This window comes from Pongo abelii, chromosome 14 (genome assembly GCF_028885655.2).
Source record: "Pongo abelii isolate AG06213 chromosome 14, NHGRI_mPonAbe1-v2.0_pri, whole genome shotgun sequence".
NCBI lineage: Eukaryota > Metazoa > Chordata > Mammalia > Primates > Hominidae > Pongo > Pongo abelii.
In genome coordinates this window covers 77,098,640-77,115,611 of record NC_071999.2, presented here as the reverse complement: position 1 = coordinate 77,115,611, position 16,972 = coordinate 77,098,640, and the positions used below count along the sequence as shown (strand labels likewise).

General features: G+C 34.9%; 1 protein-coding gene across 2 annotated transcripts in view; it reads left to right on the top strand.

Annotated features, from left to right (window-relative positions):
- Window positions 1-15,136, top strand: part of DACH1 (dachshund family transcription factor 1) — a 424,843-nt gene extending 409,707 nt beyond the window's left edge. For both annotated transcript variants that reach the window (XM_009248687.4, XM_054529097.2), the window contains one exon: window positions 14,551-15,136. In XM_009248687.4, coding sequence (XP_009246962.4) covers window positions 14,551-14,588 — 38 coding nt within the window. In that variant the 3' untranslated portion in view covers window positions 14,589-15,136. The remainder of the gene's footprint in view (window positions 1-14,550) is intronic.
- Window positions 15,137-16,972: the final 1,836 nt, after the last annotated feature.

Sequence of the window (16,972 nt, the reverse complement as noted above, 5' to 3'; positions counted from 1 at the left end):
AGAATAATTTATCTTTTCAATAGCAAATTGGATGTTTGTTTTGATTTTTGCACATTAAGAACAATAAATGTTCTGGGAAACATTCAAGTTAGCCTTGTTCCTCTGAAAGGCAGGCAGGCTCCTAGGAGAAATCAAAGGTAGCATTTGGTTTGGTGAGTTCACATGATCTGGAGTTATGTTAGCAATCTTCTCTGTATTTCAGAAGAAAGCAAACAGAGGTACTAACACACTGAAACTCACAAGAACTAAAATATTTACCTGTGACATTGACCAGCACATCTTTTCTATCACGGAATGACTATTAGTGTCACAACAAATTACCTCAAAACTTCATGGCTTAAAAGAATATTTGCTACCTCACAGTTTCTATGTGTGAGGAATCAGGGACTAGCTTAGCTGGGCCTTCTGCTTTGGGTACCCCAGGCTACAGGAAGGTGTTGGCAGGCCTACAGTCATCTCTAGACTCCACTGAGGGACACTCCACTTCCAAGCTGACTAATGTGGCTGTTGCCATGCCTCCTGTCCTCAAGGGTGCTAGACCGAGGGCCTGGGTTCCTTGCTGGCCATTGGCCAGAGGCCACCATCAGTTCCTTGCCACATGGTTCTCTCCACAGGGCAGCTCAATACATGGCAGCCTGCTTCATCAGATCAAGCAGGTGAATAGATCTGGAGAAGAAGGGTGTGCCTGCAACTTGCGAGTTACAGTCTTTTTAGAACCTAATCTTGAAAGTGACATCCCATCATTATTACCATAGTCTCCTCATTAGAAGCAAGTCCCTAGGTACAACCCACACTTAAGGAGAAGGTATCATGTATGGCTGTAATTGTAGGAGGCAGGGGGCATTGCTGATCATCTTAGAGGATGCCTACCACAGAAGGCTCTTCAGAAAATAAAACTGTCCAGTTCCCTAGTGAGAATGGAATCAGAACAAGGAGTGTGATATGTTCCTACTATTTAATGGATTCAGGAATATATCTAAAGACAGAGCAGATGTCCATGTTTGTCTTTGAAAGTCACATTATCCCTGTCTGGTTAAATTTGCTTGATTAGCTGCTTTCTCCAGGCTTCATTTCAGGGCAAACATTCTATTGATTCTCATATTCTTCCTTTAGTTATGATATTTCTGTCAATGTGCTTTCTTGCCTGTTTGCTAGTCATTCTTTTTAATATAACGTTGCATATCTTTGAACTTATCTCTTCTGTGTTAAAGTTTAGTGCACAGAGGGCCGGCCACCTTACTTAAAAGTTCTTGTATAGGATGTTATTGTTCTCACCCATATACTGTCTAAACATCAGTTGATGATTTCATTAGATAAGATATAAAGAAAAGTTATTTCCCCATGAAAGTGTCACTTCTTTAGCTAGGAAACTCTCATATTTACTGAAAAGTTTTGAGCGCTCTTTCATTGAACTTTGCCTGTCATTTGTCAAGTTGAACACTAAGCCAGAATCTCAGTTCAGCTTTTTGTAAATATATTAAATAAGGCTTTAAAGATGTAGAATTTTATTCACCCACAATTACCTCCCTAAACAAGTACAATGTTTATTAAAAGTAACAAATTAGTCATGCTGGAGAAAATAGAAAAAAAGTAGAAAATGCTGAACTTTTAAAAGCCAGATGATGATTTTTTTTTTCCTTCCAAACTTAGAAGAAAATAACTAGGCTTTGACAAGAGCTGCCCTTCTAATTGCCACCTCTGGTTTTTTTCTTAGAGATAACATATAAATTTATTCTGAAAACTCAATTTATTCACAGGATTTTGTCTGTTTCTTGCAGTTCTGAAAAGATATAAAGGCTTGAAATGAATCAAAATATCCCTGTTTTCCTTCTCTGTAGCATCTTATTTGATCAAACAAGAAATCATTTTTCTTCTATGCTCTGTTTTAATTAAGTGTATTAGATAATATGTCCATTCATCACTTAGGATCAGATTTGCACTTATATGATTATTTCCTTCCACCCTTGTTTCTTAGTCTTCTTTCCCTCAGAAAGGAATAGAAGAATGGAGAAAGTAATAAGAGATTTCTTTGTCTTTCACTTTGATGAAATCCAGAGGTCTCACCTTCCAATCAGGACAAGGTAACCTAAGTGCAAAGTACCCCATTCTCACTTGCTGGTACATTAACCACTCTGATGGCTTCTTGCTTCTTACTAATGAATATTTAATTAGAAGACACACACAAAAATACTTTACCAAAGCATTTCTCCAGCAATATAAATTTTTTTCTTTATTTACAAAAGCAAAGCAAAACTTTAAAGAGGGCCTGCGCTCTGCTTTTTGTTTTTGTTTTTGTTTTTGATAAGCTTTTAAAAGATAATATTTATTTCAAATAGAGTCAAACAGAACAGTAATTTCTTATACTAACAAATGCACATTGCATATGCAGTCCTAACTCAGTAACAGGTAATAGTTAAGCAGACTTCATAAGCTTTACAATTGTAAATTTGCCATTAAAACATGATAGACCGATAGACTAGAATCTAGCTAAAGTCCGCACCCTCTGTCCAGTAAGTTTCAAACCTGATATTTCTGGAGAACTCTGTTAAGAAAATCATGAATCATTTGTTTCCTAATACTTGAATAAACTTCTCAAAAACCTCATTGCTAAGCAGGAAAAATACTTACCATAGAACACTGTCCGTATGACCAGTGAAACAGTATATGTGGATAGTGGAAAGGGTAAATCTTTCACTAGTTATTAATAAATATCTGATATAGCTGACATTGAAATATCTGATATAGCTGACATTTTTTTTTTAATTTGTGTTTGAAAAAAGAATTTAAGCTAGGTGCAATGGCTTATGTCTGCAATCCCAGCAGTTTGGGAAGCAGAGGCAGGCAGGTCGCATGAGTCCAGGAGTTTGAGACCAGCCTGGGCAACATGGTGAAACCCTGTCTTTACTAAAAATACAAAAATGAGCCAGGCATGGTGGCACATGCCTGTAGTCCCAGCTACTTGGGAGGCCTACAGGAAGATCACTGGAGCCCAGGAGGCAGAGGTTGCAGTGAGATGAGATAGTGCCATTGCACTCCAGCCTGGACGACGAAGTGAAACCCTGTCTAAGAAAAAAAATATATATATATATAAAAAAACAACAAAACAATTTAAACTTACAGAGAAGTCCAGGAACAGTGTAAAAACTGTCATGTATTCTTTACCAAGATTCATCAATTTTTAATATTTTGCCTCCATGTGTTTTAGCATTTTCTCTGTCTATATAATATTTTCTGAAGCATTTGAAAGTAAGATGCACACATTATGGGCCTTTACCTATCATCTAATCCATATTTATTTCAAAGAGTATTTATTAACAATAAAGATGTTCTCTTGTACACAAACACAGTATATTTATCAGCTCAGTAAATATTTCATTGACAATACTTTTATCTGATCTGACATCCAAATTCCAATTTTGTCATTTGACCCAATAATGTCCTTTATAGCATTTGTTTCCCTTCATTACTGAATCTAAATTAGGGTCACGTGCTATATTTAGTTGTCATTTCTCTTTAGTCTCTTTAATCTTGAGCATTTTCTTCGTCTTTTAAAAATAATTTATAAAATTGACATTTTTGAAAAATACAGTCCTTTTCTTAATAGAATGTTTCTCATTTTGCATCTAATGTTTCCTCATATTTAGGCTCAGGTCAGGTATGCTAAGCCAATATACTATCCCAGTGGGGCTGTGTTCTTCCCAGGGCATAACATCTAGAGCCACATAACGTCCATCTTCTCCTCATTTTGTGACATTAATTTTGATAGTTCCTTCCATATATTTTTATTGAGCCCTTTCCATGTACCAGGCAATGCTCAAGATGCTAGAAATACACAAATACTGTATTTTATCTGCTCTTAAGGAGATTTATAGCCAGACTTTCAGCAATTTCTGTAGGATAGTGAAGCATTATACTTGTCAGTGTAAGAAGACAACTTGGGAGAGATGATAGTCTGGGTCCTATGCCACGTGCATAGGACAGGAACAACATTTAGGTTTTAGCAATGCAATACATGGGATCCCAACTGTGTGTACGTGAGTTTAGGCCACTCATTCGTGACTAAAACACTTTGTCGAAGGGCTTTCTTAACGTTAATCATATAATTACCTGTTCTTTGTTGCATAGACAAACAATAGATAGTTGACGATGATGATGATTATCATCATCATCATGCTAATTTTTTGTTAATTTTGCTTGGTTCTTGTTATGGTAATACAGTTTGGAGAACATTCAGTTCTTGAACAGATTTGAGTTCACAGAATCACAGGATGCAGATTTCGACCCCAGTTGGGGCAGATCCTTGAGTACAGACTAGAATATCATTAATACCCTCTCTCTTAACTTTCTTAGAACAGAATGAAGTTAGGGCTTTCCTCTGGATGAGGTTTTGGCTTAGGGAAATGTGGTTGGTTTCATCTTTTATTCAGAACCCTCAAATTTTCTCCATATCAGCACTAAGGCTGCTTTGCTTTTTGTTATTTGTGCATCCACTAGAGTAGCTTTTAATTTCCTTCAAGAACTTTTGCTTTGCATTCACAGTTTGGCAGACTGTGCAAGAGGCCTAGCTTTTGGTCTGTCTAGGACTTTGACGTGCTTTCTTCACCAAGCTGAATCATTTCTAGCATTTGATTTAGAGTGAGAGACATGGAAGTCTTCCTTTCATTTGAGACTATGGTAAGATTATTAATTGACCTAATTTCAATATTGTTGTGATTCAGGGAATAGGGAACCCCAAGGAATGGGAGAGAGATGGGGTAATCAATTGTTGGTGGAACAGTCAGAACACACACAACATTTATTAAGTTCATTGTCTTATATGGGCATAGTTCGTGGAACCCCCAAAACAGTTACAACAGTAATATCAAAGATCATTGATCACAGATCACCATAACAGATATAATCGTAATGAAAAAGTTGAAAATATTGGGAGAACTACCAAAATGTGACGCAGTAACATTAAGTGAGCATTTCCCCAGTGTGGAGTTGCCACAAACTTTCAACTTGTAAAGAAACAAAAAAAACAAAAAAAAACAGTATCTGTGTCCTACAATAAAATGAAGCAAAATAAAAGGAGGTAAGCCTGTACCTTAACAAACTGTGTTTTATAGCTTTAGATGATCTCTTGTTCTCAGAACATGTTTTATTTTATTTTATTTTTTTATACTTTAAGTTTTAGGGTACCTGTTCACAACGTGCATGTTAGTTACATATGTATGCATGTGTCATGTTGGTGTGCCGAACCCAGTAACTCATCATTTAACATTAGGTATATCTCCACATGCTATCCCTCCCTGTCCCTCCATCCCACAACAGGCCCCGGTGTGTGATGTTCCCCTTCCTGTGTCCATGTGTTCTCATTAGAACATGTTTTCAACTAACCTGTGTTCTCTTATGTACTTTCTTATTTGAAGAGAACTGAAAAAATATATAAAAGCGGTTTGTGATTACAATTTTTTGGTCTAATTATTAGCCACAATCAAGAACTTTATACCAGCCTTTTTTAAAAATTTTTAATGATGCAATAAATTATTTTACTATAAGTTCTGGGATACATGTGCAGAACATGCCGGTTTGTTACATAGGTATACATATGCCATGGTGGTTTGCTGCACCCATCAACCCATCATCTAGGTTTTAAGCCCTGCATGCATTAGATATTTGTCCTAATGCTCTCCCTCCCCTAGCCCCCACCCCCTGACAGGCCCCAGTGTGTGATGTTCCCTTCACTCTGTCCATGTGTTCTCATTGTTCGACTCCCACTTATGAGTGAGAACATGAGCATACCAGCCTTTTTTAATAAGGCACATTATCTACCCTGATTTCAAATAAGCAAGGCCATGTTGGCCTCTTATGTAATTCATTACCTGTTTCTTTTCTTTCTTTTTTTTTTTCTTTTTTGAGACAGAGTCTCACTCTGCTGCCCAGGCTGGAGTGCAGTGGCTCGATCTCAGCTCACTGCAATTTCCGCCTCCCAGGTTCAAGCAGTTCTCCTGCCTCAGCCTCCCGAGTAGCTGGGATCACAGGCATGTGCCACCACGCCCCGCTAATTTTTGTATTTTTAGTAGGGACAGGGTTTTGCTGGTCTCAAACTCCTGACCTCGGGCCATCCGCCTGCCTCGGCCTCCCAAAGTGCTGGGACTACAGGCATGAGCCACCATGCCCAGCCACTTCATTACCTACTTCTTATTGTGGTGTATTTGGAGTGTACAGACAAAGTACCCATTTGTTGTACTTTCCTGCACACAGTCTTTGCTTATTGTCTAGAACAGCACCCAGTGCTAATGGAAAAAGCATATAAAAACGATGTGAGGTCTAATATGATGTCTAGTCCTTTCTCACCTTGACCCAACTCTGCAGGCCTCAGGTTCCCCAGTTACAACCTTGAAAAAAAAAAAAAAAACCCACAGAATCTGTTACTACTTTTTCAGTTTTTACTTTTTAATTATATTTAAACACAGCTTTGAATATATTAGTCTTCAAACGTCTGGAAATCACTTGCACTGTTATTATCTGCATTTCATGAGAAGAACTGGTAATTATTCAGTATCCTCTTATAAATGGGCCTGTGCAGAACATTAGTCTCGCTAAAATATTTCTCATGTTTAATGTAGACTTTGTGTCTCTGCTTTTTTGCTTTAGCAGTAGCAGAATGTTCTTACTCTAAATATAAAATTATAAAAAAAGCAAGAAACAATATTTTCTTTAATTAGCTTCTTCCTTTGGGGGTTTTAGAAGAGGGGTTATGACTTGACAAAGATCCTTCCCATCTGTTCCTGTTTGTTTGCTTTTATTTTGACTTCCTTTCGTTGTCTTATCAAATATCACATGAATCATTAACATTTGTTTTCATCGCTTGTTTTGGTTTCCTTTACTTCACATGATGAAGACATTATGTTGAGAGACACTCACGGCTACTATATTTTGTATTAACCTCAGATTCTTTAAGTAAATATTAAACTTTCTGGACATGTGATGTGATATGTTTGCCCTCTGCTGTGTTAATATTTTCCTCCGCTCTGGAAGAGTGAGGCATCTGCATGTACAACTGTTTTGTGAAAGCAGCAAATATCCCTAGATTACAGGTGCCTGGATATAAGTTTTGAACAAATAGATGACCTGTTTAATAAAGCTACTTCCTAACAGAAAACGCAATTTATTAAAGTCCTTCGTGCAAAAGATGTGTAAAAGATCCTTGTGAATGTTTGTGAGGGAGTTCTTCCCAAAACTGGAATAGAAATCTATTTGCATATTGTGTGATACCTTCCACAAGCATACTCCATTGTTAAGGATTTTACATGATTTTCACAGTGAACAAATTGGATTTTTTGGTGTCAATTTGAAATTGTATTAATTTATATGTCATCTTCTTATATAAAATCTTGTCACATAATGTGAGTGGGTTTTTTTTTTTTCTCCAGGCTGGAGTGTGGTGGCGCAATCTTGGCTCACTGCAATTTCCGCTTCCTGGGTTCAAGCAATTCTCCTTCCTCAGCCTCCCAAGTAGCTGGGACTACAGGCACGTGCCACCACACCCAGCTAATTTTTTTGTATTTTTAGTAGATTCAGGGTTTCGCCATGATGGCAGGATGGTCTCAATTTCCTGACCTCGTGATCCGGCTGCCTCAGCCTCCCAAAGTGCTGGGGATTACAGGCGTGAGCCACTGCGCCCGGCCATATGATTGGTATTAAACAAACTTCATTAGTTTTTAAATAAATGATCAATCTATTCAATACTCTAGTTTTTATATATGGAATAAAAGCTAAATTTCGCATCTGTCCATGTGTATTAGATGTTAGCAATAACTTCATATAATATACATTAAAAAATATTAAACCAAACATTAAACTTAGTCCATGAGTACAAAACTAGAAATTTTGAGATAGAATTCTCCTGTCTCTCTCCTCAGACACAGTGAATAAAATATGTAAAATCTATATACTTACTGGGTCTGATTTCATGGTTGCAACTGTAGTATTAAAATCTGAGATCCATTTTTACAAATAATTTACAAGTTTTTCTTCAATTTATTTTCTGTAGATCTAAATCTCCATAGTAACAAACAGCATACAAAAATTCACACCCACAATAAACTATTCAGTGATCCTTCTTATATACCAAATGCTTTCTTAGACACGAGATACTTTCTTATACACCAAATTATAGCTGTAAGCATCAAATCACAATGAACTTTGAAACTATTAGGAATTTGTAATTTAAATAGTTTCGCTCAACCCCTACTCCCAAATGCTTTTAATTAGAACAGACTTTTTAATTAAGTACTCCCATGCACAAAGTTTAGCTTGATGATTTTTCTGTCATATCAACCTCCCATGCAAAAGCAAATAATCATTGTGTTAAAGGAAGGTATTTTCTTTGAAACTACGCCGTAAGAATTCTAGTTCTGATTTCACGTTGACTGATTGAGGCTTTGCAGACTAAAAAGAAGCCCTGCTCCTGGGAGGAAGGCAAAGAGCAGATCCACAAGGCAGCGAGACAAATGGTACTAGGTGTTTAGGAGTCAGTCCTATAATTCTGTGTGTCAAAGACATCATATTTTTTCCAGGGACAGTCCAGTTGCTTATTAGAGGAAAGTGATAGAGTGGAATGGACATGAAATTTGAATTCACAGAAATGTCAAATCACTGCACTTCCATTTGCTGGCTCTGTGAAAATGTGCAAGATACTTAAACTCTCTATGCCTTCATAGCCTTATTTGTAAGAGGCATTATTTTCTTGGGTTGGTGGGAAGTTTAGACTTAAAATCGATATAGCACCTTTAACATCACAGGTGCTCAGAAAATATTAGCTTTCTTGATATGAATCATTATTGCCAGTTTACTTAATCTTAATGTAAAGCTTTCATCCATTTGAGATATCGAGGAATAATTGATTGGTAAACTTGGCTCAGCATGAGGAACAAACAGGAAATATATTTTTTCCGTGTCAAACACATAGAGAAAGAACTAAAGACAATGTAGAAAATGGTGGGCAGGATTGAGATTATCTAGTTAGAGGGTAAGTATGATGTCCAATGAGTAACCTTTAAAATAAAATGTATGAATCAGCCCTCTGAGTTTCCAGATGTAAACAGCACACTTCCGAATAATGAGGTCTCAGCCATGGACACGCTCCAGGGATTCCAATAACCTCTCTTTTGCTGCTCATTTTTGCAAAGTCTTCTCCATGGCCCATGACTTTTCTTGCTGTTTGAAGTCAGGAAAGGAGAGAATACTGGGACCATTATTATATAACATAAAGACACGGCACAGTTTGAATTATAGGACCATATATCCTTCCTAGCACATTTGCCATCCGCCTTTCATTCAGGTGGTTTGTTAACAGAAGGCTGAGTTAGAACCACAGCCCCGTAATTCAGAAGCCTGTTGTTAGTTCCCTGGGTATGTCCACATGCAGCTGTTTACTGTGTGCTACAGGGCCAATATAACTTCTCTGGAACATTATAACATTTGTTTAAAATTTTGTTCCTACAGACTTTTAATGATCTACAAGTATGTTTTAATAAATATGACAAAATTATATGATAGAACTGCTTTTAAAATAAGGGTCTGTAAATGAAAGAAAGATAGTCCTCAAGGGTCTGTCTGTGCCTGGTGCATTTCTGCCTCCGGTGGATTCTGAAGTAGAGGATCTCTGATGTCTAATAATTATTTAATCATAGAGAACTACCTGAATGTGACAGGTGGGGTCTATTTTATAGCTGACATCTTTAATGCTTGATACATTTGTCCATCTGTTAGGAAAATTAGCCAAAAATTTAATAGGAGACATATTTATTAAAAGTAGAATTACAGCAGATCAGATACTGAGCACATAATATATGTAATTTTTATAAATGTGTTTTATATAGGTACCCATGGTAAAGATGCTTATGAAATACTTATTACTGATATATTTTACAAATCTAAGAGAGTTTTATTTAAAATATTTAGTTTTAGATAAACTTTAAAATTTCTAACATGCTAATAATTTTTGTTACATAGGCATATTAATGAATTTCTTTCTTCAAAAGTTTAATATTTGAGGCCACACTAAAACTTTTAATGCAAACATCATGCTGAAGGCTTCTCATTCTAACACTGGCAGAAAGAGGCAGCTGCCTCTTCCACGGGGCTTATCGTGGGGGAGGCTCACTTTATATGACTTCAAAGTGAGATAAGCGCTATAGAGTAGTAATTCTTAGGGTGATAGTATTGAGGAGTACTTAGTGGAGCTCTTTGTAGAGAAGTTCAATAGGAGGCAGCAGAAGGGGAAGTAGGGAGAGAGGGCATACTTGTATTCTAGGCTTCTTGAAGGAAGAACAGGCCTGAATATTACAACACAATATAGAGTTTGGTGTGCTGTAGAATAGACAGGCCACTAAACGTAGGGGAGAGAAGTAAAAGATAAGATTGAAGAGGAAAAGCAGCACCAACTTAGGTACCACTTTGTAGACCATGGAGAATAATTTGGCTGGTTAATGTAAATATGGGTCTTTTAAACAATTATTCATACTTAATGGATTATTTGTATAAATCCATTTTTTTGCTCCTAGATTCTTTCTACTTAATATACTGTAGATCTCAGAAGATTAGAAAACTGTATTTAATACTTTAGTTGCTTTTCTTCATTGCACAGAGACTTAAGAGTTCCACAGTGAGTACTGAAATGTTACTTTTGAGCAAATTATTACTTTTTATGAAATGTTACTTTTGAGCAAATTATTACTTTTTATAAAGTTTATGAAGGACTTAGGTTAATGAAATTTGAATTCTGGGGAAGTTGACAAGGTCTCAGTTCCCTCTGTTTAATCCTAGGAAATATTGTGTATTTTTTAAAAAATAAGAATGGGAATGATAATCTCAATATAATTGAATACATGCTAGAAATAATGAGACAATTGAAAAGAGAGCTAAGTAGGGATAAATAAATTAAGGGATTAAGAATTAGAAAGCTTTGGCAAAAGTATCAACACTCTATCTTTTTGGATACTTCTCTATTCTCTGTTAGTAGATTTTTAAACAAATCAATGTTGCTTTATGTAGTAGAAATCATTTGAATCAAAATTGTCTTTAGAACAGTCCAATTTTTAGCCAGGTAGTAGTAAATATACGAAAGACAGAAATTTTTGTTCTGTTTATTTTTATAATATTATTAGGTTCGTTTACTAAATGAGTAATCGAAACTCCTGCTATGCTGAAACCACAAATAATTATATATTACTCATATAATGTAAGTGAGAAAAACATAGTTTGGTCCCACAGGTGAGCCCAATTAAGCTAAGCAAACAGAAGAAATCAGGCCATATTCCATACAAAAACAATAAATGTTTCACAATATATCAACACGGTACTGCCATATCCTTAATTAGAAATAAATTTTTACCTAAATTATATGGCCTTGATACTAGTATTTGATTAATACCTGATTTAGGAGGTTCCAATCTTTATTTAATACCAAAATGTCTACTGCTGAACTGCAGTAATATTTAGTATCAATCAGAAACGACAGTTAGGGGCCAAAGAGGTAAAATCCTTTTAGACTGCGTATCTACACATATCTACAGAGAGAATTAGACACAGTTTGTGCATGTCTTTACATCGTTGCTCAGAATTAGAGTTCAGTAGGATTAAATACATGTTTTCATTGGTTAATCTTAGGTTATATTTTATATCCAAACATGTATGCTATTTTGAGGGAGCAGACCTTTATTGTGATTATTGTATGTTTCAACTATTAAGAAAAATCCTAGTATATGATTGCTGAACTGAAAAGCTAAGGGCATTTCTTTTTTATTTGTTCATTTAGTAACTATTATTTTTTAATAGAGATGGGGGGTCTCACCGTGTTGCCCAGGCTGGTCTCGAACTCCTGGGCTCAGGCAGTCCTCCCCACTCAGCCTCCCAAAGTGCTGGCATTACAGGTGTGAGCCACCACTCCCAGTCCTGAAAAGCTAAGGCTATTTAGCGACTTTCAAGTAATCATTATTATTATTCTTAAAGTTGAACTAGATTAATTTTAAGAGAGGCAACTGATATTTGACACAACTTATTAGCATTTAGCCAGTCTGAGGCTAATCTCATGGACATCCCTGCCTCTGGGAGGGAAAATTGTGGATTTGAGATGTTCATTATATAATATGTTTTTATATTTATATTTATAATATTATATATAATTACATATAATAATATATAACCATATATATAATTCAATATCTACTTTGTATAAACCATATGAAATCTATATCTTTTTAAAGACCTATATCTGATTAATGCATTCATTTAACACATATTTACTAAACTTACAGTAGTCCCTCCTTATCTATAGTTTATCTTCCCATAGTCCCAGTTACCCATTGTCAACAACAGTTTGAAAATGTTACAGTATTTTGAGAGACAGAAAGGCTACATTTACATAACTTATATTACAGTATATTGCTATAATTGTTCTATTATTATCCATGTATCTATAATTGCATCGTTATTATCTGTAATTGTTAATCTCTTATTGTGCCTAAGTTATAAATTAAGTTTTATCATAGGTATGTATGTATACAAAAAAACATAGTGTACATAACATAGGGTTTGGTACTATCCATGATTTCAGGCCTCCACTGGCAGTCTGGACATATCCCCCGCAGATAAGGGAGGACTACTCTATACTCTGTGCAAAAGGGAGGACTCTGTATACTCAATGAGCAAAACAGAGTTTCATGACATCTTGGAGGTAGTATTTCAACCCTACAAAGGTTTATTAAGATGTTTATTGCAGCATTATTCACAATAGCCAAGATTTGGAAGCAACCTAATTGTCCATCAGCAGATGAATGAATAAAGGAAATGGTGTACACATACACAATGGAGTACTATTCAGCCATAAAAAAATGAGATCCTGTCATTTACAGCAGCATGGATGGAACTGGAGGTCATTATGCTAAGTGAAATAAGCCAAGCACAGAAAGGCAAACTTTGTATGTTCTCACTTTATTTGTGGGAGCTAAAAATTAAAACTATTAAATTTGTGGAGATAGAGTGTAGAATGATGGTTGCCAGAGACTGGGAAGGTTAGTGGGGAGAATGGGGAGGGAGTGGGGATGGTTAATGGGTTCAAAAAAATAGGATGAATGAATAACAATCTAACAGTTGATAGCACAACAAAGAGACTATAGTTAATAGTAATTTGTACATTTTAAAATAACTGAGAGTGGATTGTTTATAACATAGAGGATGAATATTTGAGGTGATAGACACCCCATTTACCCAGATGTGATTATTATGCATGTATGCCTGTATCTAAATATGTAATGTACCCCATAAATATAATATATGCACCTAATATTTACCCACAAGAATTAAAAACATTTTTTAAAAAGGAAGGATTATAAAAAATAGAAAAAAATGAGAGGAATATATAATTTGGGTTTACCAATGTTTCTATGAAGTACAACCTGATTTAACATTGCTGATATTAAGTTCCTTGCAACTTACTATATCCACTATAGATTGTATAAAAGTAGTTGTATAAAAGTTGAAGGTGAGGTCCATAAATATTTAGACTATCTTTTTTATTTCCTGAATGTACTATAGGTTATTTATGTTTTCTTATATTTTAATTCTTCCAGTTACCAGACATTTTGCAAACATTTACATGGCAATATGTACTTTTCAAAGCTCGGAATACTTTCCTTTTCTGATTGTTCTCCTTTGTACTGTACGTATTAAAATTTGAATTTCAGACATATATTAGACAAATATATACAAAGTTTAGGCCACACCAGGAAGTGGACAGTTTAGAGGGTATTAAATATTTGAGAAATATGCTTATGTTTGATATTGTTTTATTTTTGGTTTGGATTTTTAATTTCCTATTTCTTATTAGTGCTTCATTCAAATGGATTTATTCGATGTCTCCAAGATTTGATTTCCTTTTCTTTTTCACACAACTGTGTGTTTGCTCATTAGTAAAAGTTGAGTAATATACAGTGTTTACATTTTAATATTTAATTGTTGGATGAATCTCACTTCAAGGGGTAAAGGCTATAGTTCATTGACAGTGATGAAATAACCTAGGTGGCTTTCATATAAATAGCAACGAATGTGCACAATAGTTACATTACATGGTATATTTAACAACACTGCTAAAGAGTAAGATGGGAGTTCAGTCTTTCCTGATGGAGATACACCTGAGTGCATTCAGAGAAAATTTGGTTCTGCAAGCTTGAAGGAAGTAATTGTTATTCAATAGAAATCAACTAACTTTGCATATCAGTAAAATACACACACATACTCTTAGCTATTTTCTGAGTGCTCTGGAACTGATATCAAAATAGCAAATATATATTTATGAGAAGTAGAAATGCTGTATTCTTTTCAGTTGCATAAACTCAGTGTAATTATGAAATTAACTTTGAGAAGAGGTGAAAAATGTTACTTCCTAACCAAGTAAAGATCTAATAAAAACTACAAATTTTATATCAAGTTACATCATTTTTACATGCACATTTGTACCCCAAATGCCATGCCATTAATTAATTTTTTACTGTTCATTTCTAGATGGAAGACTGTATTTGAAAACTACTGTCATGTACTGAATCTTTCCTGTTGAAGAAATCCATGTTGTAGAAAAGAACTTTGCAGTCAGACATTCGTCATGGGAAAGTTCAGAAAAAAATAAAGTCCTTTTAAGGGAACTTCCTGAATTTTGTGTATTAATGTTCTTTAAAAGTTTAAGTATTCTACAAAAAAAAAAAGTTTCCTCCACTGATTTTCACCTGTGGTTCATACCAGACACCTGAGAATGTTTGTAAATGTACAAGTATCAAAGTTCTTACTGTTAATTACTGCAACTTGCTGCTGGACAATTGTATACAGAGTTAAAGGCAGGTCTGAATAAGACCTAGCTTTGTTTTTTTCTAATGGAATGAACCATTTTCCTCTTCTGAAAATTCTGTATCTGAGCACATCAAGAGACTCTTGTAGCAGTGGTTACCCAGACTTACAGAATTATGTCCTCCAGAAACCAGCAAGAACACTTGGAACGAACTTGTAGGGGGCATAGAGGATTCTTGAAAAAAAAAAAAAAATGCAAGTGATTTTCTGTTACATTCAATTTCAAACTCTCTAATTGTGGGTTTTCTCCTGAAGAATTTTTTTTCACATACTTTCCAAAAGACCAACAAATGGATGTTGACAACAACCCAATGAAATAACATTTTGCATATCTGAAAAGAAGCATTGAATATAAGCCAAAAGCTTTCACTGAAGGTTTTTTTTTTTCTTAAAAATAAAAAAAATATATAACTGTAACATGTTTTCATTCCAAACTGGTAGTGGTATATAGAATTAAAGATAATAATCTTGCTTCTTATTCAAACTGTTGGTCATATGTACAGTATATAAACATAAAACACACAAGGAAGGTATTATGTATGCAGTAGTACACTAGAGTTTAGGAAAATGAAAATTTTAGAAAATATGTTTTGTCACCCTGTTGGTCAGAAAGACGTCTTTCTGGTTTAACGCATGCAGGCATGTAAATATTTGTCTGGAGTCACAGTATTAATGAATGAGATCTTAAGCATCTGGTGACATCAGAACTCTGTGTCAGCCACTTTTATTTGTATATTGAATCCCAGCTAGTGCCCCAAGCTGCACTATTGGGAATGGATTGTGGCTGAACAGCAAATCAAAACACCAGAAATATTTTTATATGTTAATGTCATATTATGTTAATGTTGCTGAAAACAAAACCTAACAAACCTTGATGTACCAGTCCAATACCATGTAGCGCTGAGTGATAAAGTTAAAATGTGCTGTGCTTCCCACCCTTGTCAGAGGGAAGGGTGGCTATGTGTTATTTTCACTGTCTTTTTGAAAGTTACAGTATGTGTTTTCACTTTTGTGCAGATAACTGGAAGTAAAGCGGCAAACATGCTTATTACATGCTAAAGTTACCTTCTCTTTGTTTTTTGCATATCTGGAATTACACCTTTAAAGACTGATATGAATCAGTACGGTCACTATACATTTTATGATTTTTCTGTCATCTTAAAATTGTATGATCATAACATTATTTATTACCACAAAACAGCAAAATCTTCAATGTCTAAGAAAACTAGCTTAAAATGTTTAAATATAGTTCTGATTGGGTATTAATTACTTGATTAAGAAAAAATTAACATTATAGATACTCTGGCATTACGCTTCTATACCTTTTAGGTCTTCCTTGCAATACTGGAACATAATTCTTTTGTGTAGCTCACTATTAGCCAGCTAAGTTCATTTTTTTAATACCATAAAAAGGTTATATGTACAGTTCCTATCTTAGCTTGCTTACAAAGGGAGCATTATTTTTATTTAAAGTATTGTTAGTAAATGATTTGTAGAAACTTGGTTTTCTAAGCATAGTTCTTCCATAACCACCTTTTGTTGTTTGAGCACAAGAGATTCTTTTCCTAGTTCTATGTGTTTTTTTCCCTATATGCAGTCTTTAAAGGATTACAACACTTAAAATTGAATGGACTTGTGTCAAGCTTTTGCATCATACATTTTTTGAAAGATTTTTTAAAAAGCCTACAACTTACATATGTAGTAGAATCAGCCATTGCTCTGCTCCTGGCATAGAGTCACCTGTTACGTGGATTAAATAGTTTTAAAATACATACTTTGAAGACCTTTGAGAATGCTTTAGTGTTTGATTTGAAATAAAAGGAAATTTTAGCAAGGATTAAAGAAAAAGCTATCAGCTGTATGTTAAGAGAGACTCTTACTAACATGTTGTAAATATTACAGTTCATGAAATGTTATTGTAAGTCTGTAACTTAATTTTTTCCCTATTTTAGTTATACAGGTTGGTTTGGAAATTTGTGTTTTGGCATAAACAAGTAAAATGTGCCCATTTTATGGTTTCCATGCTTTTGTAATCCTAAAAATATTAATGTCTAGTTGTTCTATATTATAACCACATTTGCGCTCT